Source organism: Podarcis melisellensis, assembly GCF_964234715.1.
Source record: "Podarcis melisellensis genome assembly, chromosome: 13".
In the NCBI taxonomy this organism is placed as follows: domain Eukaryota; kingdom Metazoa; phylum Chordata; class Lepidosauria; order Squamata; family Lacertidae; genus Podarcis; species Podarcis melisellensis.
Window position 1 is genome coordinate 47,549,894 of NC_138545.1, and position 23,595 is coordinate 47,573,488.

A 23,595-nucleotide genomic window follows, 5' to 3' on the forward strand; every position below is an offset into this window, starting at 1 on the left:
TATGTTGTTTTAAAATCACATTTTAATCAATTTGCTGTTAGCCTCCAAACTGGGAAGGGCGGGGTATAAATAAAAAATTATTATATTTATTATTATTATTAAATGCAATTTAGGAAGGTTCACATAATATTGCAAACCAAACAAAGTTTCTTCCCAAACCCCAGAAGAACACATCAGTAAATAAAGCAGCACAAAAGAATGCTGGTGGAACAATAGCTACAATATCAAATTTGCTTTCTCCATGCTTGAACATTGGTGGGAAAGAGCAGAAAATTCCAAAAGAATGCCCATGCTTCAATTCCAAATTCATTTTAGAAATTATTCTACTTCAAGTTGAATACAGCAGGCAGAGCACCTGGGTGAAGCGATAAAGGAGCAAAGCAGGTGAGATCTACACCTCCCTCCATTACAGGTAGAAGGCTCTCCAGCTTAGTAGAGTCTTTTCCCAGCTGACCGTGGCTCTACACAGGCCCAGGATGAGGCCTTTCCAATCCTGCTATTTGGAGGCCCCTTCTAACTGGCCATGCCAAGGACTGAAGTTGGAATCCTTGCCATCTTTAGAGCATCTACTCTACCTTTGGGAAGAAGAAACAAAAACAGGCTTACCTAAAACCTGACTGTAATAAGAGTCCCACTCTCCCCACCAGCTCTGGTAAATATAATCTTGCACAAGGTAAGATATTATATTCTTCACCCTTTCTCCAAAAGACATTCTGTCTGTGAGCCCAGACATGATAGCTGGAACATACGAAGGAGGAGCAGGCATTTTGCCACAGTGTCTCTGCAGCGTTGAGGCTGGCGTGACCCTTATGGTGAACAGAAATGGGATGTTCAACTTCAGAGCAATGAGGTCGCCACAGGGTGAGATCAGGTCCACAAGCAGAACATCATAGTTGCTCTCTTTCAGGCGGGCCATGAGTTCCGGATTGCCCAGCACCGCTTCACACCTCTGCCTATGAATTTCATTTATGTTTCTTATGCATTTCCTTGCTGCTTGGTAGAAGTTGTGGAAAGTCAGGATGGTTGGTTTGTTGTTCAACCCCAACATTGTGAGCTCCTGCATAGAGGAGTCCATGGCACTCTTTCCATAGGGCACTTGGTACACCTCAAACCTGGCAGCTGCTATATCATCACTGGGTTTTATTAAAAAGGTTGCTGACGGAGTTAGGATGCTGACGTCGTGACCTCTATGCAGCAGTTCCTGAATAACAACCTTGATATATAGCCAGTGGCTGCCATCCTCTGGCCAGATAAGCACATTCCCACAGAAAATGTTTCCCACAAAGACAAGCTGAAGTGTTAACAAATGAATTAATGCCACTCCTGCTGATGTAGGGGTCATGATGTTCTTTTCTAGGACAACCGATTTCTTCTGTCACTCCTCAACAGAATTATTAATCAGTATTTCATTTTGTGCAGAAACCTCACAATATTAACTTTCCTTTCCCAGAAGACTTTTTAACCAAATGTGTTGAGTCAAGTCTGTCGTTGGAGATTTCTGGAATGAAAAAAACAAATGGCACAACATTCCTCCATCGCTATTTCAACTAAATTATATTTTTACACAACCGGAATCAATGCAAATGTACCTCCCACCCTCAAACAACAACTTATTAGCATATCGTTTTATACAGCTATAGGATATAGGATATATACATCTTCTGGATTACACCCTCCAGGCCAAGGGGGTATAGGATATCGCAGCTGTTCCAGTGGTGTAGCTGCCCTGGCATGGTTGGGAAATATTGGACTACTCCGTTACTTTCACAGGTACAATTTAACCGTATTCTTGCCCACCTTGGAGAATCCTGCCCCTAATTTCATTCATGACATTCAAACATGCAGACATCACTTGAAGCAATCTTCCTGGGATTGTGTGACTGTAGGATGCAGGTGGGAGATTGAATGCCAATGCTCTCCTTGTGAACAAAATACTAGCATATCAGGGCAGAGGTCTAGGTGCAACCACCTTCTCTAACAAGCTAGATTTCCATCTGCAGTGAGTACATGCACATGCTATCTTCCCTAAACAGCCTTGGCCCAGTATACCTGAAGGAGCGTCTCCACCCCCATCGTTCTGCCCGGACGCTGAGATCCAGCACCGAGGGCCTTCTGGGGGTTCCCTCATTGCGAGAAGCAAAGCTACAGGGAACCAGGCAGAGGGCCTTCTCGGTAGTGGCGCCCGCCCTGTGGAACGCTCTCCCATCAGATGTCAAAGAGATAAACAACTACCTGACATTCAGAAGACATCTTAAGGTAGCCCTGTTCAGGGAAGTTTTTAATGTGTGACATCTTAGTGTATTTTTTGTCTTTGTGGAAGCCGCCCAGAGTGGCTGGGGAAACCCAGCCAGATGGGCAAGGTACAAATAATAAATTATTATTATTATTATTATTATTATTATTATTATTATTATTATTATTCTGATTTCAGTCTGAAATGGAACGGTCCCAGGGTTGTGGGTATGCAGTATACCGTGACCATTCAGGGAGGCAGGAAAGAATATTGGGAAGTTGGACACAACAGAAGGGCAAACTTAAAAGTTTTAGGCATGTTATGTAACATAACCCTTAACTTCACAGCACTCTGTGACAGTGGCTAACTCCAAAGTAAGTGTCCCAGGACGGCAGCCTTAGCTGCCTTAGGAGCCAGTTCCTTTGCAGGGCTGGGCAGTTGTAATTACTGGTTCTCTTTAGTTTATTTTGCCGTAAAATAGAGCATTGAAAGGAACAAGAATAAAGCAGAAAGAGGAAACCAGAAATGTAAAGCTTCAACATCCAGCCCTCAGCCCCTAAAAGTTCCCAAATTTCCCAAAGGCCAGCTTAACCTTCTGTGAAGGACAGCAGAATCAGACCAGAATCTGGTGATGCAGTCCCTCAGAATTCCACCAGAGGGCTGGAGCCTCTCTCTGATTGGCTACCACGGCAGCTAGTCAGAGGGGGTGGAGCCAGCACTTTGGGTGGGAGAATAAAAGGAGCCGTTTCTGAGGGAGAAAGTTAGATAGGGGCAGTGAAGGGAAAGAGCTGGAGTGAGATAGTTTGAGAGACAGGGCTTGATTTGAGACGGCAGATAGGAATTAGGATAGGGTTCTGATTTGAGTTGAACATCTGCTCTGAGGAGAATATCTATAGCTGGAGGAAGGAGCCTCACAGCTTAGATAGGGAGACTGGGTTGAGGATCTGAGGAAGGTATACAGAGTTAACTGTGTGGGAATGTTCAGGGAGGCAGAGAGGATATATTGTTTAATTATATCCTTCCCAACTTGTGTTAAAAAGTTCTATAATTTAACAGAGAAACATTCCCCTTTTAAAAACTTACACAGCGGACTTCCGGGGTGGCGCCACCGGCAATGGCGGACTCCCTCTTAACTGGAGGGAATAGCTCTGCGGGAAACGGGTCTTCTCCGCTACGGTGAAGCGGGGACCCTTTCAAAAATCACAGGCGGATGAAGCCTGTGACCATGGGACTCGGCGGGCACCTTTAGCACCCCCCCAACTCGCTAAGGAACCCACAAACGGGCTCCGAAGTGAAGAGGGGGAAGCGGCGCGGTGCTGAGAGTCAACGGCTATTTCCGTGGAGCGAAGCCGCATAGCTGTTGCCGGAGAGCGCTGCCTCTTTCCTGGGGCAATTTGGACTCAAAACAACAACCCGTGAGTAGTGCAGAAATTGGATTTTCTAAAATACTTTTAAATTCGGCACTGATCGGGGGAGGTCCAAACAGGAAGTCTGCCTCCCCTTTCTGTAAATAATCTAAAGCAAAGAACCTCCAACTAAGGTCGTGGAGAGCCTTATTTTTTGTAAAAGACTTTAATTCTACTGATTGAGATTACAAGAAAAATTATTTGGAAGCAGGGGAACCTGCAGGAGAAGAACTAAATTTAAGAATTGATGTGCCACCCCCCCCCCCGGACCCGGGAGTGGTCCGTGAGAGCTGGTTGATGAGCAATTGAACAATTTGACAGCTGTCAAGTTAGCTGTCAAGATACAAAAAGAGGACTTTGTGTCTACTGTCTACATTTGTTACAAGTCTATGTTTTAAAAGAAGGAAGGACTGTTACAATTTAACGTATGGAACTTTTGGTTTTGTGCTGAAAGGAGTAAAAAGAAACTTAAATCCCCCTAGAGGGAGCCTTGGGACATTGCATTAAGAACCAGCTGAGAAATTGTTTTTTGACCTTGATATGCTTAAGAATGGCAGTTGGTAAGGAAATCCAGTCTGAACTGAACAGGACTTTCTTTCTCTTGGGAAAGCTGCAAGGTCAAATAGGCGTTTTGACTACAAATGTTACAACTTTGGGCACAAGAGTTAGTACCAGCAATGAACTTGATAAGAACTCGGTACAGGAATTCTACTTAACTGAACAAACAGAGAAAGTTGAGAAGGAGAATAATGTTGCCTTTGAAGAGGAAAAAGGGGGAGCAGTAACCCTGCAGATGCAAAAGGCGAGCCGCAACTTGAGGCCTGACATGATGGTAACAAGGAGAAACAAATCTCTGAAGATGGAAGCCTGGCCTGAATTGGAAAATGAAAGATGGAGAGACCTCCTTATGTGGAGATCACATGACCCTTGGATTATAAATTTGATTCAGCTGGAAGTTGGAGCTATGGAGACATTTGGAACTGAAAGGAGAATGAAACAAGATGTGGAATACCCTATAGGCCTTATCTTTAAGTACGTAGGCCTGGCTGGAAGAAACGTGGATGCTGTTGGGCGGGAGTCTCACCGAGATTTGGTTTTTAATATCAAAGACTATCAAAAAGACTGGCAGAGGAGCTATGAGAGAGATTTAAGAGCCTCGGATATAAGATCTCCGGGTTGATGGTCTTCTTTATGAGATTTGTTGGGGACTGAAACCGGGAAGGGGGTATGGGTGGAATGAAAAATGGGAATTTAAAGTGTACATAATATTAGGTGTTTTTTTTTGTTTTACCTTTTTGTTTTACTTTTAGGAGAATTGGGAAATTCGTGGAAGGGAATTTTCTTTCGACCTTAGAGAAATGTCTTAAGAACAAGCATTGCTATATAGGTTCAGATGAGAGTTAAGTTTGGATAAAGTAAAAGTAAAAGTGGTTTCTAAAAATATGGTAAAATCAAGGATTTTGTTGATAAGATGTTTGAGAAAGGAATTAATGTGGTTTTGGTAAAAGGACATTAAAGGATTAAGTAAAAATGAATTGATGAAAGAGAGAATGTAAAGATACAGTATGTTAAAATAAATTATAAGATAAAAATTAGGTTAGAAGGATTTGCTGAAACAACAATTTAAATTAGAATACAAAAATGGGAGGTGCGAGGAGGTTCAAGGAAATAAGTAAAGGAAGAAAGTTATGTAAAGGTTTGATTTGTTTCTCTTTTCTTTTTTCTTTTTTCTTCTTTTTTTAATGATTGTATCTTTTCTATGTTTTTTTTTAAAAAATTCTGTTTTCCCTTTTTTTACTGTAACCTGTAAAATTTTGAATAAATATTATTTTAAAAAATAAATAAATAAAAACTTACACAGCGGATAACGTTTTGCCAGGCCTGCTTAAGCCTCTAAAATAAGTTTCCGGGTAGTTCCCCTTTATTCCCTCCTAAAAAGAATAGACACAGGACTTCCGGAGGTGGCGCAAAACGGCAATGGCGGTCCTCTTTACACTGTGAAGAGGGGCTCCGCGAAAAAGGGTCGTCCGCTGCGGCAAAGCGGAGACCCATTAAGACAAACCGCAGGCAGAGCGAGCCTGCGGCCGTGGGACTCGGCGGGTGCCAGAAGCCCCCCCAGAAACGGAGAAGGGACCTCGTAAGAGGCTCCGGAGCGTGAAAGGGGGAGCGACGCTGTGAGTTCATCGCTCTTTTCGCGGAAGTGAAGCCGCGCTGCTGCTGCTGATGAGCGTCGACCTTTCTTCTTGAAAAACATCGGAATTGGCTGCAATTTACCCGTGAGTAAGGAGTACTAAAGATTGACTTAAAGATTGACTTAAATTCATTTAATTCGGCTGAAAACGGGAGGCGAGTAACAGGAAGTCCGTCTCCCGATCCTGCTAATCAGAGCAAAGCAAAGAATTCGGTGTGGGCTGAAGCGCTTAAAAAGAGACTCTGAAAGTAGCACGAAGGGGCATCAATAGACTGTGTTTTTAGAAAGTAAAAGGATTGAAGGATTAAATCTTTTGGTTTATTTTGCCACGGAACCTTCCCCCTACTGTGGAGTGACGTGGAGTTAAAGGGGATAACCGAGCTGTCGGGCTGCCAGTGTTGCAAAGGAGAACTGTCAGGCTGTTGAAACTTTCTCTGAAGTACAAATTGTCGCATTGATGGATACATTATCGCTTTAATACTGATACTGGAACCTTTCTGTCACCTTGTGGCACTACTTTGAAACAGATTTATCTGGAAGCCTCCTTTTTGAACTTGGGGACTATAAAAGTTGAAATAGGAACTTTGATGGTGGAAAAGAAACTTTCCTTCCTATGAAACACCCCCCCTAGTGGATTTGCGGAGGTATAGAGGTCTGGGAACTGTACCATATTGAGATTTTTTGTGGTTTAATTGTTTACATGCTGGACTTGCCTTTCTCATGGATTGAAAGACTATTTGACCTTGAACAGAGGCAGCTGGGGAATGAGTGGCCCAGGGAAAACAAGAGCAGCTAAAGCTAAGGAAGCTAAAGAAAAAGATAAGAGAGCTGGGCAGCTTGTTCAAACAACGTTAATCCATCAACGTAGATCCTCTGTACCAACTGTGCTGACGGCGCAGGAGGAAGAAGTTGAAACGCTTGCCACAGAAGATATGGCAACTGGAGGAACTGATCCAGTCTTGAAACAAATTTTGGAACAATTGGCACTTCTGAATAAAAAGGTGGATGATCAGTCATCTAAAATTGACAGAGCTACATCTACTATCAGTAAGTTATCAGATCAGGTTTCCCAGCATACCCAGGCCATTGAGAAATTGCAAGGAGCTACGGTAGAGAACTATAAACTAGCTGCGGAAGCCAACCAAAAAGCTGAGCAAGCGTGCAAAAAGGTCGAGGAGATCAAAGGGGAAGTAAGACCTCTGAAAAGACAGGTAGGAGAACAGCAAGCCTACCTGTCAATGGTGGAATTGAAAAGTAAGGAATGCAATCTTAGGCTGAGGGCCGTCCCAGAACTGGAACAGGGCAACCTAGAGGAATTTTTGATGCAGTTATTTTCTAAATTTTGGGGGGTTGAGGAAGACAAAGACTTTAAAATTGTGACGGCCTTCAGATTGGGAAGATCAGCTAAGAAAGACAAGTCCAGAGACTGTTTGGTTTGCTTGAGAACAAGAGAGGAAAGAGACAAGATACTAGGCCAACATTTTAAAAAATCTCTGGAAGTTGAAGGCAAAAGAGCAGAAATTTATAGAGACATTCCTAAATATCTGTTGGACCTTAGAGCCTCATATACAGACTTGGCCAAACTGTTAAGGTACAACGCAATTCCTTACAGGTGGGAATTCCCTCAAGGTTTATCATTTACCTATAAAGGAAAGAAGGTAAGAATTAAAACACTAGAGGACCAGCAGAAGTTCCTGCATGACAACGAGGAGGACCTCCAAAAGAGAGCCGCAGATTCTTGGCCTCCACCACCGGGATTACCACCAGGACCATCTGGAGGCGGACCGGCACCACATCCTTCAGGAACGGAGGATAACATAGATACCCAACTGTGATACTTAAGTACTAGACCAGGATGTCTCTACAGCTTCTTAGTTGGAACATAAATGGCGGGAACTCTCCAGAAAAAAGGAGAAAAGTATTTCATATTTTGAAAAAAGAACAATTGGACATTATCTGCTTGCAAGAAACACATGTGACAAGACTCCACAGAAAAGTGTTAATTAACAAAAGGTTAGGCCAAGAATTTATTTCATCGGACAAAGTCAAGAAAAGAGGAGTGGTGATATATGCAAAGGAGAACTTGTCACCAAAATTTGTATTTAAAGATGAACAGGGCAGAATTTTGGCGGTTGAAATTCAGACACAAGGAGAAAAGTTTTTAATTTTAGGAATATACGCCCCAAATGAAGGGAAATCGGAATTTTTCAAGAGGCTGCATGAGACTATGCTGGACTATTTGGATTACAACAACATTATCATGTTGGGAGATATGAACGGAGTCGTCTCAGTGAATATGGATAAGTCGCAAAGTGCTAACATAACGAAAGATGGCAGACTACCAAAAACTTTTTTCGAAATGACTGACAATTTGGACTTGACTGATATATGGAGGATCAAGAACCCTCTAGGGAAAGAAGGAACTTTCTTTTCTGAGGCCCATATGACATGGACGCGAATCGACCAAATATGGATAACTAGAGGACTGGCACCTAAGACTAGAAAAGTGGAAATCTGCCCAAAAACCTGCTCCGACCACAATGCTTTGAGAATGGAACTGAGATTAAACACAACCGGATCTTTCAGATGGAAAATGAATGACGCTTTGTTAAGAGATCAGGAGATTGTTAGGAAGGCCCAAAAAGCTTTAAAGGATTATTTTGAAATAAATCTAAAGACAAATGTGGAAAAAAGAACAATCTGGGACGCAAGTAAAGCAGTTATGAGAGGGTTTCTAATACAGCAGAATACGATCAAAAAAAGGCTCTGGAATGAAAAGAAGGAGAAGATTTTGGAGAAAATAAGAGAAGGAGAGAAAAAATTGAGATCCAGGCCTAAATCAAAGGAAGTATTGAGAGAAGTGAAGTTTTTCCAGGCACAATATTCGAAACTGATAAATCAGGAGGTGGAATGGAAAATTAAACAAATGAAACAAAGATCCTTTGAATCTGCTAACAAGTGTGGGAAGCTGCTGGCTTGGCAGTTGAAAAAGAGACAAAAGCTTAATACAGTTACAAATCTAGAGATCGAAGGGAGAATGGTTCAGAAACCCGAGGAAATTAGAAAGTGTTTCCAGAGATACTTCAAAGAACTTTACTCACAAAGGCCACAAAAAGATTCGGAGGTGGACCAATTTTTCATAACTAATGGATTACAAAAAATACCTCAGGAAATGAGAGCAACCTTGAACCGTAATATTACGTTCCAAGAAATTGAATGCGCCATTCAGAACCTCCAACTGGGCAAGTCTCCAGGACCAGATGGACTTACTTCCAAATACTATAAGGTACTGAAGGATTCGTTGATACAACCACTGTTGGAAGTTAGTAACCAGATTATGGAGGGGAAGAAGGCACCGGAAACGTGGAAAGAAGCTTTCATCACGTTGATACCAAAATTAGAAACTGAAAAAACCCAACTTAAAAACTACCGTCCTATTTCACTCCTAAATGTGGATTATAAAATTTTTGCAGACATTTTGGCAAGCAGGTTTAAGAAAGTATTAAATGAAGTGATTCATAAGGACCAAGCAGGCTTTCTCCCTGGCAGGCATTTATTTGATAACACAAGAAACATCATTGACATTTTGGAATTCCTACAGACAAACTCAAATACAAGAGCGGTGTTGATTTTTATTGATGCGGAGAAAGCCTTTGACAACATTTCTTGGATGTTTATGAAGAAAAATTTGGAAAGGATGGGAGTAGGGCGGGGGTTTGAAAATGGAATAGAAGCAATTTATTCAGAACAAAAAGCTAAATTGATAGTAAACGACGTGGTGACAGAGGAGTTCAAAATTGAAAAAGGGACACGACAGGGGTGCCCTCTATCTCCTCTGCTGTTTATTTCAGTCCTGGAGGTGCTATTGAACATGATCAGAAATGACCGGTTGGCACAGGGAATTGTGGTCGGAGAGAAACAATATAAACTGAAAGCATTCGCAGATGACTTGGTATTAACATTACAGGAGCCAGCCTCTAGTACTAAAAGAGCGTTAGAATTAATTTCTGACTTTGGTCGGGTGGCGGGATTTAAGCTGAATAAACAAAAAACTAAAGTTCTAGCAAAAAATTTGACAACTACTGAAATAGAGGAGTTCAGAAAAGAAACGGAACTAAATGTGGTTAAAAAAGTAAAGTACTTAGGGGTGTACTTGACCTCCAAAAACTTGAATTTGTTTAAGGACAATTATGAGAAATGTTGGTCAGAGATTAAAAGAGACTTGGAAACATGGTCAAGACTGAAACTTTCCTTGTTGGGTAGAATAGCTGCTATAAAGATGAATGTATTGCCGAAAATGTTATTTTTGATTCAGGCCCTCCAGATCGTGGACAAGGTGGAATGTTTTGGAAGATGGCAGAGGGATATTTCTAAATTTGTCTGGCAGGGCAAAAAGCCCCGAATAAAGTTTAAAATACTAACTGATGCGAAAGAAAGAGGGGGGTTTGCCCTGCCGGACTTGAGGTTATATTATGAATCTGCAGCCCTCTGCTGGTTGAAGGATTGGATTTTATTGGAGAACACCGATGTCCTCGACCTGGAAGGATTTGATAATGCTTTTGGGTGGCATGCATATTTGTGGTATGACAAGGTTAAAGTTCATAGATTGTTCAAAAACCATATTGTCAGAAGGGCAATTTTTATGGTCTGGTCAAAATATAAAGACTTATTGGAGAGTAAAACTCCGAGGTGGCTCTCACCGATGGAGGCCAAAGCACGTAAAAGACTCAATATGGAGGCCCACTGGCCTAAATATTGGGAAATAATTGAAAAAATTGGAGATAATTGGAGGTTGCAGAGTATGGAAAAGTTAAAAAACAAGGTGCGAGATTGGTTGCATTATGCCCAAATCCAGGAAGTTTTTAAAGCGGACAAAAAAGTGGGTTTCCAGGAGGAAAAATCGAAATTAGAGACAGAGTTGCTAGAGCCAAAATCTAAGTTAATTTCGAGAATGTACAACTTGCTGCTTAAATGGAATACACAGGATGAGATTGTTAAATCCTCCATGATAAAGTGGGCACAGGATTTGGGGCACAACATTATGTTTGAAGACTGGGAAAGGTTATGGAACACCGGAATGAAATTTACGGCATGTAGTGCCCTGAAGGAAAATATTATGAAAATGATATACCGGTGGTACATGACCCCAGTCAAGCTTGCAAAGATATATCACCTGTCTGACAACAAATGTTGGAAATGTAAAGAGGAGGAAGGGACATTCTTACACCTCTGGTGGACCTGCCCGAAGGTGAAGGCCTTCTGGGAGATGATACATAATGAACTAAAAAAGGTGCTTAGATTTACCTTACCCAAGAAACCGGAGGCCTTCCTCCTGGGCATGGTGGACCAGAGGGTGGCAAAGAAAGATAGAATTTTCTTTATGTATGCTACTACAGCAGCAAGGATCTTGATGGCAAAGCACTGGAAGACACAAAATCTACCCACATTGGAAGAATGGCAGACGCAGCTGATGGACTATATGGAACTGGCTGAAATGACTGGCAGAATTCGAGACTCGGGAGAAGAAGAAACGGAGGAAGTTTGGGAAAAGTTCAAGGATTATTTGAAAAAGCATTATAAGTTGTATGAATGTTAAAAAATGCTCCTTTTTAGGAAATTACAGCTTCAGCATCGGAAAATTTTTGAATTGGAAAATAAGGTATAACAAGACAGAAGTGGTGTAATGAAATAATTTTATTGTGTTGAAACTAAAAATTAATGGATTTGGACTGTAATGTTTAGAGACCAGATATCACGATAAAATGGAAGACATATTATTATGTTTAAAATAAGTTAACAAATTGCTGAGGTTTTGAATTGATAGAGAATGCAGTGCTCGGAAGATGGGGGGAGTCTATTAGATCTATGGAAATATGTATTTGGAAGTTGGATTTTGTATATTATAAACTTAATAAAAATTATATTAAAAAAAATAAAAAGAATAGACACGACACAGTCTTGTATAAAAAGTATAAAATAGTTTACTCACACATTCCGTTCACAGATGGATCCTAGAAGACAGACTTAAGTTACAAAATATATACACCTGGAATCTATCCCATAAGAAGATAGTTACTTTGTCCTCCCTTCGCTGGAAGACAAGAGAGCATCTTAGGCTAAGGAGATGTTGCTTCTTTGCGGAATGGAGTTAGAGAGAGATGTGGTGGCCAGTCCTGTGCTTTTGTTACCTGCACAGGTGAGGTCACGCCCACCTCTGGTCACATGTAGAGGAAGTTTGTCCCAGCCCAGGAGAAAACAGGAAGTTTATCTACTGGCTGGACAAACATCCCTCTTCATGTCTAAACATGTCCACTCTAGGAATGTTGTATTTGACTGCTCTGCGTTTCACACCCTACAAACTGGAGGGCTGAGTCTGTGCCAGGAGAGGGAGAAGCTGTGAGGATACAGCTTTCTTGGGACTCATTCCAGTCAGGAGGGAGAGGTCTTCTAGATCAGGCATAGGAAAACTCCGGCCATCCAGGTGTTTGGGACTACAATTCCCATCATGCCTGACCACTGGTCTGTTGGCTAGGGATGATGGGAATTGTAGTCCCAAACATCTGGAGGGCCTGAGTTTGCCTATGCCTGTTCTAGATAAAGAATAATCCCAAACCAGTAGCAAGGAGTGAGGCGACCCCCTGGGTCTGTTAACAACCCCATGCCTGAGGTATTCCAACTAGTTTGTTGGAATACCTCAGGAGTGTGATTGTTAACTGACAAAAAATGCCCCTCACTCATGAACCAAAGTATTAACTGTGAAGGAAGCTGTGCTCTGTTGAAAGTATTTAACTGTAACCCCTGTCATAACTAAGTAAAGGAATGAGAGTGAAGTAGCAGAAATTGAATTATAGTCATTTTACTGCCTATTCTAGAAACCTGAACATCTACCTGAAGTGTAACAACAGATTTTTAGCAACTGAAAACTCTTCAATCCTGCGACAGCTTTATATTGTATTTTTTATAGTCTGTTGAGAGCCGCCCAGAGTGGCTGAGGAAACCCAGCCAGATGGGCAGGGGTATAAATAATACATCATCATCATCATCATCATCATCATCATCATCATCATTTAGTTTAAGTAATAAGTTGACTTCTACCTCAAAGAACGCATTTCCTCATCCAACTTTGATTCACCAACCTCTTTTTGCAAATTAAACTTTCCTTGTTTGATCAACTCCTGCTGGAGACTCCCTGAATCAAAGTTTCCCTCACACAAGACCCCCATGAAATAGCTTGTGGTAAATGGTAGAAATTCTCTTGACTGACCTGCCATGCGGTGGGTTCGCTATATTTAATTGGGAGCAGTTGACTGGGTGAATCTGCTGTGGCTTCATCATGGTGGCTGCTTCATATACCTTGGGCCACATGATTCCCCTTATATTGGCCAACACTTGTCTTTGCCTTCCCAGACAAAATCTATTCAGGGTCTCCTGACTTACCTGGATATGCGGAGATGCTCACTCCCTGCTGCGGTAGGAAAAGGACAAAGGTGTCCTGAGGCTCAGACCCAGATAACAGAGCTTGACTATGGGCTGGACTGCAGTTCACCTCATGCAGTTCCATAAGGGTGGGTATTGACCCCTCTTTTAATTATTAACTTTTCAATCTCCCAGTACTGTTGCATGCATTTTGATGATATTCCTTCACTTCTCTGCTGAGCAAGCAGCAAGGGCTTTGTCCTGCTATAACCTGGTTTGGGGGCCAGAACCAGGTAGTGCACTTTAGACAACATCTTTGTTGTGCATGCCGAATTGATCAGATTTGCAACATGCAACTTGGCTCTCTCCTTTGTATGGGGAAATAAAGATGTGCATTAGTGCAACTGGAAAACACACAATTATAATGCTAAACAGCACGCGTGTGTTCATGGATCAAGCAATCATAAATCATATTCAAAATCTTTGCCATTTGCTCTCTGACTGACGTATTCCCTGACCAAACCTCAGCCTTACAGCCAAGAATCATGGGACTGTGAGGGACCCTTCAGATGACATCTCAATTAAGACTGTGTATGCGTAACAGGATGAATGCTGAGGGCATCTGGAGGAGCCCCTGAAGTAGATTTTGGCCTTTTGCTTGCTAAGCAATGACAAAAATATATTTTAAAATGTTTTAAATATGCCCTTTGAATTACCACCATGTCCATGTTAGCAGACCTTGCAGCTTGGGTGAATGAGATTGGAACAATTACTTCCAGTTTCTGGGGTTCAAAGGCTTTATTCATGAAGGAACTATTTACATGATAGGCAGAGATGTGTGAGAGAGAAACAGCAACAACAATAGACATATTGTCTCGACAAGTTGGGAGAGAACAATAAGCAAAATGGCTCCGCTTTTATTTGCAACATGCAACTTGGATCTCTCCTTTGTATGGGGAAATGCAGGGGTGCCAGGATAAGCAACCAGAATTCAAATTGCTCAAGTCCAAAGATCTCAGATCCCACCTAGCTCCTGTAAAGAAAATCACTCTCACAAAAGCACATATGCACACAAAAATTCAACTGTTCTGTTCTGGTTGCCAAGCAATCACCAATGAGTATTTGGCTTTTAAAAAAAAAATAATATTTATTAACAGTTTAAGGATTACCAAAAAAAGAATTAAACAAAACAAAACCATACAATACAATACAGAAACAAAAACACTACATAAACACTAACCTTAACAAAACAAAACAAAGACAATTAAAAACACATCCAATAATTTCAATATCTTATCTTTCATTCACTTGTTTCAGCGACCTCCTCGCACCTCCCTTTTTTGTATTCCACTTCAGTTAACTGTTTCAGCAAATCCTTTCCATCTTCCTTAGTTTTCTGTCCTGTAATTTATCTTAACACATTCTACCCTTATTTTTCCCTTTAACCCATTAACAATCTATTTGTACTTAGTTCTTTGTAACATTTCTGCTAAAGCCATATAGCTTCATTCCAGCATTTTTCTAACATTCATTGATTTTACAGTATTTCTGTAAATAATCTTTAATTTTTTTTCAATCTTCTTCCACCGACTCTTCTCCCTGGTCTCGGATTCTGCCAGTCATTTCCGCCAGTTCCATGTAGTCCATCAACTTCATCTGCCATTCTTCCCGGGTGGGTAAATCTTGTGTCTTCCAATACTTCCCGATGAGTATTCTTGCTGCTGTTGTTGCATACATAAAGAAAGTTCTATCCTTCTTTGGCACCAATTGGCCGACCATGCCCAGGAGAAAGGCCTCTGGTTTCTTCAGGAAGGTATATTTAAATACCTTTTTCATTTCATTATAAATCATCTCCCAGAATGTCTTAATCCTTGGGCACATCCACCAAAGGTGAAAGAATGTACCTTCAGTCTCATTACATTTCCAACATTTATTGTCAGGTAAATTATAAATTTTTGCAAGCTTGACTGGTGTCATGTACCACCTGTAAATCATTTTCATTAAATTCTCTCTTAGGGCATTACATGCCGTAAATTTCATACCTGTGGTCCCTAGCTGTTCCCAGTCAGCCATCATAATGTTATGTCCAACATCTTGTGCCCATTTAATCATAGCAGATTTCACCGTTTCATCCTGAGTGTTCCATTTCAACAGCAAATTATACATTCTTGACAAATTCTTAGTTTTGGGATCTAACAATTCTGTTTCCAGTTTTGATTTTTCCACCTGGAAGCCAAGTTTTTTGTCCAAGTTGTATGCCTCCATTATTTGGTAGTAATGGAGCCCTCTCACACTCTATTTTTTAATTTTTCAAAGCTCTGCAGTTTTATTCTGTCTCCATCTTGTTCCAAAATTTCCCAATATTTCGGCCATTTGGCTTCCATACTGAGTTTTTTCTGAGCCTTTGCTTCCATTGGTGACAACCATCTTGGGGTTTTATTTTCTAACAAATCCTTATATCTTATCCAGACATTGAACAGTGCTTTTCTAACAATATGGTTTTTAAATGCTTTATGTGCTTTAACCTTATCATACCACAAATATGCATGCCAACTAAATACATGGTTGAAACCTTCTAAGTCCAGCACATCAGTGTTTTCAAGAAGCAACCATTCTCTCAGCCAGCAAAAAGCGGCTGATTCATAGTAAAGTTTAAGATCTGGCAGGGCAAATCCACCTCTTTCTTTGGCATCAGCTAATATCTTAAATTTTATCTGAGGCTTCTTGCCCTGCCAAACAAATCTGGAAATATCTCTCTGCCACTTCTTGAAACAGTCCATCTTGTCTAAAATTTGCAATGTTTGAAACAAAAACAGCATTCTTGGCAATACATTCATTTTTATCACAGCAATTCGGCCTAACAATGATAACTTCAAATTTGACCATATTTCTAAGTCCTTTTTCACTTCAATCCAGCATTTTTCATAGTTATCCTTAAATAAATTCACATTCTTGGCAGTCATGTTAACCCCTAAATATTTCACTTTCTTAACCAATGTTAATCCTGTCTCCTGAAACTTTTCTCTCTCAATCACAGTTAGATTTTTCTCTAAAACCTTAGTTTTCATCTTGTTCAACTTAAAACCTGCTACCTGACCAAATTCTTGAATCAATTCCAGTACCCTTTTAGTACTAGATTCTGGCTCCTGTAAAGTCAATACTAAAACATCAATTGGTCCTTTCTAATCATATTTAGCAGAACCTCCAGGACTGATATAAAAAGCAGTGGAGAGATTGGGCAGCCTTGTCGTGTTCCTTTCTCAATCTTAAACTCTTCTGTCACTACATTGTTCACAATTAATTTTGCCTTTTGTTCTGAGTAAATTGCACCTATACCATTTTCAAAACCTTGACCTACCCCCATCCCCTGTAAATTCTTCTTCATAAAACTCCAAGAAATATTGTCAAAGGCTTTCTCCGCGTCCACAAATATCAGAACTGCTTTAGTATTAATATTCACTTGTAGTTTTTCTAAGATATTAATTATGTTCCTCGTATTGTCAGACAAATGTCTGCCAAGGAGAAAGCCCGCTTGATCTTTATGGATTTCTTCTAACACCTTTTTTAATCTTTTAGCCAAAATGTCTGCAAAAAAATTATAATCCACAGTAAGCAGCGATATGGGGCGGTAATTCTTAAGCTGTGTCTTTTCAGTCTCTGTTTTCGGTATAAGTGTAATATAGGCTTCCTTCCATGACTCTGGTGCCCTTTTCCCTTCCAATATTTCATTACAGACTTCCTTCAATGGTTGTATTAACCATTCTTTCAAAGATCTGTAGTATCTTGAAGTCAAACCATCCGGTCCTGGAGATTTACCCAATTGCATGTTCTGTATGGCCCCTTCCACTTCCTGATCCGTTATTTTATAATTCAACATTAACTTGTTTTCCTGAGAGATTTTCTGTAGTCCATTTATTTTCAGAAATCGATCAATGTCCATTTCTTTCTGCTTCTCCTGTGTATATAGTTGTTTAAAGTATCTCTGGAAGCGCTTTCTGATCTCCACTAGGTTCTGTATATTCTTTCCTTCCACTTCCAAATTCGTAATAGTGTTAAGTTTTTGTCTTTTTTCATTTGCCAAGCCAACAATTTTCCACACTTATTTGCTGATTCAAATGTCTTTTGTCTCATCTGTTTAATCTTCCATTCTATTTCCTGATTCATCATTTTCATATATTGTACTTGATATAACTTTATCTCTTTCAGGATCTCCTGTGACTTTGGTTTTGCTCTCAGTTTCTTCTCTCCTTCCTTTATTTTCTCCAGGATTTTATCCTTTTTTTCATTTTGAGTTCTCTTCTTAATTGCATTCTGTTGTATCAGAAATCCTCTCATAACCGCTTTACTTGCGTCCCAGATTACTCTTTTTTCCACTGTAGGATTCATATTTATCTCAAAATAATCTCTCAAAGTTTTTTGGGCCTTCTTGGTCACTTCTTCATTCCTAAACAAAGTATCATTCATCCTCCATCTAAAGGAACCAATTGGTGTCAATTTCATTTCCATCTTCACAGCATTATGGTCAAAACAAGTTTTGGGGCAAATTTCCACTTTACTGGTCTTTGGAACCAGTCCTCTAGTTACCCAAATTTGGTCAATTCTTGTCCATGTCATTTTGGCCTCAGAGAAGAAAGTTCCCTCTCTTCCCAGAGGGTTCTTCATTCTCCAGATGTCAACTAAATCCATATTTTCAGTCACGTCAAAGAAGGTTTTTGGTAGTCTACCATATTTGGTGACTACCTGTCTCTGTGCCTTGTCCATATTTGTAGACACCACTCCATTCATATCTCCCATCAAAATCATATTGTAATCCATGTAGTCCATCAGAGTCTCATGTAACTTCTTAAAAAATTCCGATTTTCCTTCATTTGGTGCATAGATGCCTATTATCAAGAATTTCTCTCCTTGTGATTGGATTTCAATTGCAACAAATCTTCCTTGGTCATCTTTAAATATAAATTTCGATGATAGGCTCTCCTTTGCATAAAGGACTACTCCTCTTTTTTTTACCTTTATCTGATGAGATAAATTCATGGCCCAATCTTTTATTGCTCAATATCTTCCTGTGTAGCCTTATCACATGTGTTTCTTGTAGACAGATCAAGTCCAATTGTTCTTTTTTCAATAAATGAAAGACTCTCCGCCTTTTTTCCGGGGAGTTCAGTCCATTCACATTCCAACTTAATACTTGCAATGCCATGGTGTAATTACTCTGATTTTCCTCCAACTGCACCCGATGCTTGCTCTTCTTCTGTTGGTGGTGTTGGTATCACATTCACTGGGGGATCCAGTCCAAAGGATAATGTTGCTATATCCACTATTCCTCTATTTAAGGATCTTATGTCCAATGCTCTTTGCTCTAGTCCTCTGTCTGGTGATCTTCTGTCTGATGCTCTTGGCTCTTTTCCAAGTTCCTTCTGCAGATCTTCTTCGTAGTTATTCAAAAACTTTGCTTTATCTTCTACTGATCTTATTTTTATTTTCCTTCCTTTGAAACTGAAGGAAAGACCTTGGGGAAATTCCCACCTGAAGATGATTTTGTTCCTTCTCAGCAGGGCAACCAAATCTCCATAGTTATACCTAAGGTCCAAAAGATGTGTCGGGATGTCTTTAAATATTTCCACTCTTGACTGTTGTACTTCCAAAGTCTTCTGGTAGTGCCAACCCAAAATTCTGTCTCTCTCTTCTTTAGTTCGGAGGGTGATCAAACAGTCTCTTATTCTGTTCTTCTTTCCCCCCTCCTCTTCCAAGTCTGAAGGTCCTCACAATTCTGAATTCCTCTTGATCCAAATCCAAGTCCCAAAAATCAGCAAATTCCTGCGTGAGAAAGTCTATCAAACTATCCTTCTCCAGTTCAGGTAAAGCGCTGATCCTCAAATTTGTCTGTTTTTCCTTGAGCTCAATCATAGAAAGTGTCAACTTGTGGTCCTCAAGTTGCCTCTGTAGGGCTGGGACTCTCTCTCTTTCCAGTTGTGTTATTTTACCTTCCACAGCAGCAACTTTTTCCCTAGCTTCCTCTGCGGTCTGCCGTATCGAAGTAGATTCCTGTATCAATTTCTGGATGGTTTCTGTGTTAGTGTTCACCTTTTGTCCCAAATTATTTAAACTTTCTGTATCTAAATCAATTTTAGTAGTTGCAGCATCCACTTTCGCATTTGTTGCGTCTGCTTTCTTGTTAAGCTGTTCCAATGAATCATTTATCTTACTCAATGCAAGCGCTAAGGTCTCTTCTGTTAACATTCCTCTTGGTTTGGAATGCGCTGGTACAGCCGCAGAGGACGCAGGGGGGGCCAGATGTTGAGGCTCTCCTAGGTTGCTGCCAGGTCTTCCCAGACCTTGTTGTTTTTTCTGGAATTGACTGGTCTATTTTTTCCTTTCCATCTGCCATAACACTTAAGAAATTCAAGGTCAGTCCCACAGTCATACAGTTTTTATCTTGCAGCTGGAAATTCCCCTGATCCAACTCTTGTAACAATTTCAAAAGCTTCCTCTAGGGGGAAACAGTTGCTATTTGTATTAATCCGTAATGTCGCCTTTTAAAACACAGTTCAAACAGTAAAGTTAGTTTCAGTTTTCAGCTACTTTTACTCCTTTTTAAGATCAGGCGGAGACCGTTAAAACAATGTATCTCTCTTATTTAGCCAGCTGTCAGCGAACGTTCTATTTGCAGTCAATGAACATTCCAAAGCACGTCAGTCTTATTAGCAGCCCGTTTCCAGGTTCGGAGCGATGGTGTTTTAGCTTCCTTCACTCTCTCCTGCAGGCATATACAATCCAGAACTCCCCCCCTCTTCTCTTGCTTTTTTACTGATGAAAATTTAGTCCTTTACAGTAGGCTTTCCAAGACTTTAGCTTGCAGCCTCTTTGCTTCAGTCTATTTACAAAAGGGGAAGGCGGACTTCCTGTTTTGAGCCTCCCTGTTTCGGTGCCAAATTAAGACGTTTAAAAATCCAATTCTTCACTCTACTCATGGGTAGTTGCTTTAAGATCAAATTGTATTTTAAGATCAAATTGTATTTTAAGATCAAATTGTATTTTAAGATCAAATTGTATTTTAAGATCAAATTGTATTTGGCTTGGCATCAAGGTGACTGATACTGAATTTTCAAGGAAATTTAACTAAATAAATGGAAGGATACAACAGTAGAGGTATGATACACGTCTTTTAAAGGGTTACAGTCATACCTCATGTTACGTTTGCTTCATGTTACGTTTTTTCAGGTTGCGTCCCACAGCGACCTGGAAGTACCAGAAAGGGCTACTTCTGGGTTTCGCTGCTCGCACATGCACAGTAGCGCTAAATTGCACTTTGTGCATGTGCACAAACACCAAAGCATGCTGTGCATCTGCGCAGATATGGCACTTCAGGTTGCGGGATTTTTGAGTTCCGAACGGGCCTCCAGAACGGATCCTGTTCTCAACCAGAGGTGCCACTGTATATATAAAAAGAAGCATAAAATGTCTCTAATAAACATTAACTTAATTGGGTGCCAAATACACAAGTTGTTTCTAGAGCTTCTGCCAACACACTAAAAACCATGTTTAAGGATACAATATGCATTTTAGCAGTGACAGAGTCCCCACCCAAACTTCAAAAAAGGATAAAAGAATTTTTTGTAACGGAAAGAAAGAACATGAAAAATGGAAGAGAAAATAATAATTAACAGAGAAAGAGATGGAAGGACGGATGGATGGACAGAAGGAACACATACCCTCCAAGTGTCTTGGTTTTACCATCTCATACAAGACTACATTTTTTTCTACTGTCCCAGATGTGGAAGATAATTTTGACTATTCACTAGGTGGTGTTATGTGTTTGTGCTCCTCAGTAAAGTAAAAAATATACCCTTCCCCTTGCTTGGCAACCTACCAGCCAATAGAAAAGAGAAGAAAAGGAAAGGAAAGGAAAACAATTTATTAGGTATTATGCTTTCTATAGATATGGGTGGACCAGTGCTGCCTTGTCTAATTCACTCAAGGGAAGGAAAAAGCCTCTCCTCCTTCCGGAGGGGAGGGATTGTGAGTGTGAGATGATTACCGCGTTATGGGAATCCTCTCATCATCGCTGGTGCGCCACGCCTCCCAGTTGGGCACCCAATCGGGTGCCACCGCGGGGGCGTGGTTTAGCCGCTCAAATGCGGCCACACCAGCTCTCCCCACCATTGCGCTTCAGATCTTCCACTTGGATAAGTTGGCTGCTTTATTTCCCAGTACAGCCTTGTTTTGGTCCTCACTCTTGAAGAGAAGGGTATGGCCATTGAAAAATCCAGGAAACTCTTAAATCGTGTGGTAGCGCGCAAAGTGCATTTCATGAATGGCCTAGTTATCCCACATGATGATATCCGGATTGGCGACCAGGCCTTGTTCCGGGATGATGGTGTTCATCTTTCAGATCGCGGCAATGACATATGGCTGGCCGACATCATTAGAAGTCTTAGGGATTGGTTGCAGCTGTGAGGGTATTGGCGGCGAGCCTCTTGGGCTCGGGTGACAGTTAGGCATTGGAATGTGTTGTTGGTGTATGGAGGGGCAAGGTGTGGCCATCGCCTACCCCTTCACTTATAGGTATTCCGTTAAAGGAATCTGGCGATTGTGGATCCTGTCCGATGCCCTGTGTGGCGGGGGGGGGGCATGGCACGACCCTCGGTGACATCAGGGGAGAGTTATAGTTGTATTTGCATCAACAGGCTCCCCCTACTGGTGGTTAACCCCTCTGCAGACTCACCCCTCTCCGAGTGGGTGGAGTCAAATTTGCTGTGGTCCATAGCCTAAGCCAATACCTTCTCACATGCTGTAATCAATAAAGTTGTGGCCTTTTCTTGCCCATTAACCTAATATACTGTGCCCACGTGTCTTCATTACCCAAGCGGGGATCGGGTCCTCAAATCACAATAGGTGAGCTACTATTCAAAGTGCCAACTTCTACTCCTACTCCATTTACACTGACTCGGCCCCGAACACACTGACCAGATGCTTGGAAGCTGTGGCTGGATGGTTTCGTGGGAGCCGATTGAAACTAAATCCTTCGAAGACAGAGGTCCTATGGATAGGTCGGGATGGCATTGGGATGAGGGACCAACTCCCTTCTCTTGCGGGGACCCAATTAGTGCCATTGCCTTCCGTTAAGAGTTTGGGTGTAATCCTTGATGCCTCCCTTTCCATGAAGGCGCAAGTTACAGCAACAGCCAAGGCGACATTTTTCCACCTTCGCTGCATCAAGCAGTTGGTCCCTTACCTTTCCCGCCCCGACCTGGTCACAGTGATCCATGCGACGGTCATCTCCAGGCTTGACTACTGTAATTCGCTCTATGCGGGGCTGCCCTTGAAGCTGTCCCAGAAACTCCAGCAGGTACAGAATGCTGCAGCGAGGCTCCTCACGGGGTCTCTGCCATGGGAGCATATTCACCCAGTGCTTTTCAAGCTGCACTGGCTCCCGGTGGAGTACAGGGTCAGATTTAAGGTGCTGCTTTTGACCTTTAAAGCCCTTCACGGCCTAGGACCCTCGTATCTACGGGATGTTGTATTTTATTTTTGTTTTTAAGTTGTAATCATTCATCTTGTTTTTATTATTGCTTGTAAGCCGCTCTGAGCCCGGCCTTGGCTGGGGAGGGCGGGGTATTAAAAAAAAAAAATTATTATTATTATTAGGGGATCATATTTTTCCACTAACTGAAAACCTCAGGATTGTGCACTTGGACTCCACATCAACCAGTCAATTTAATTCAGTCTATAGCCCTAAATTGTTCATGGTAGCGTAGCTCATTCTGCAGGAGTTCAACCCTTTCTCCTCAAGTCTGTCAGGCGGCACATGCGCCTTCATTCTCACCCACTACACAAAGACACTGCCCCAAATGTTGCATCCTCCAACATAAGACTATTCTTTATCTTTATCCAGTTTATTCCTTCTAGCAGTGACCTGCTTTCCCCCACCCTTTCCTCTTTGCTGTGCTCTTTTCTCAAGAAGCTCTCTCTGGTGTTAACGGAGAAATCCAAGGGCTCCCTTGGACAAAAAGCAAAGGCACCAACCAGGACAATTGGAGCAAAACGGCATCCAGCAGGCTTGGTCTTTATTGAGACTGTCGTGACAGGACTCCAACTCACTACAGGATGAAGCAAGATGGAAGCCCTGAACAAAGCCCTAGAAGTCTTTGTTGACCACAAACTTGACATGAGCCAACAGTGTGACGCGGCAGCTAAAAAAGCCAATGCAATTCTGGGCTGCATCAATAGGAGTATAGCATCTAGATCAAGGGAAGTAATAGTGCCACTGTATTCTGCTCTGGTCAGACCTCACCTGGAGTACTGTGTCCAGTTCTGGGCACCACAGTTCAAGAAGGACACTGACAAAC

The 23,595-nt window shown here is 41.4% G+C and overlaps 1 protein-coding gene across 1 annotated transcript in view; it reads right to left on the reverse strand.

Moving 5' to 3' along the window:
• LOC309354167 (UDP-glucuronosyltransferase 2A2-like) overlaps window positions 1–23,595 on the reverse strand; it is a 40,474-nt gene that overhangs the window by 12,438 nt on the left and 4,441 nt on the right. The window contains exon 2 of the mRNA XM_081884141.1: window positions 607–1,498. Coding sequence (XP_081740267.1) covers window positions 607–1,342 — 736 coding nt within the window. The 5' untranslated portion in view covers window positions 1,343–1,498. The remainder of the gene's footprint in view (window positions 1–606; window positions 1,499–23,595) is intronic.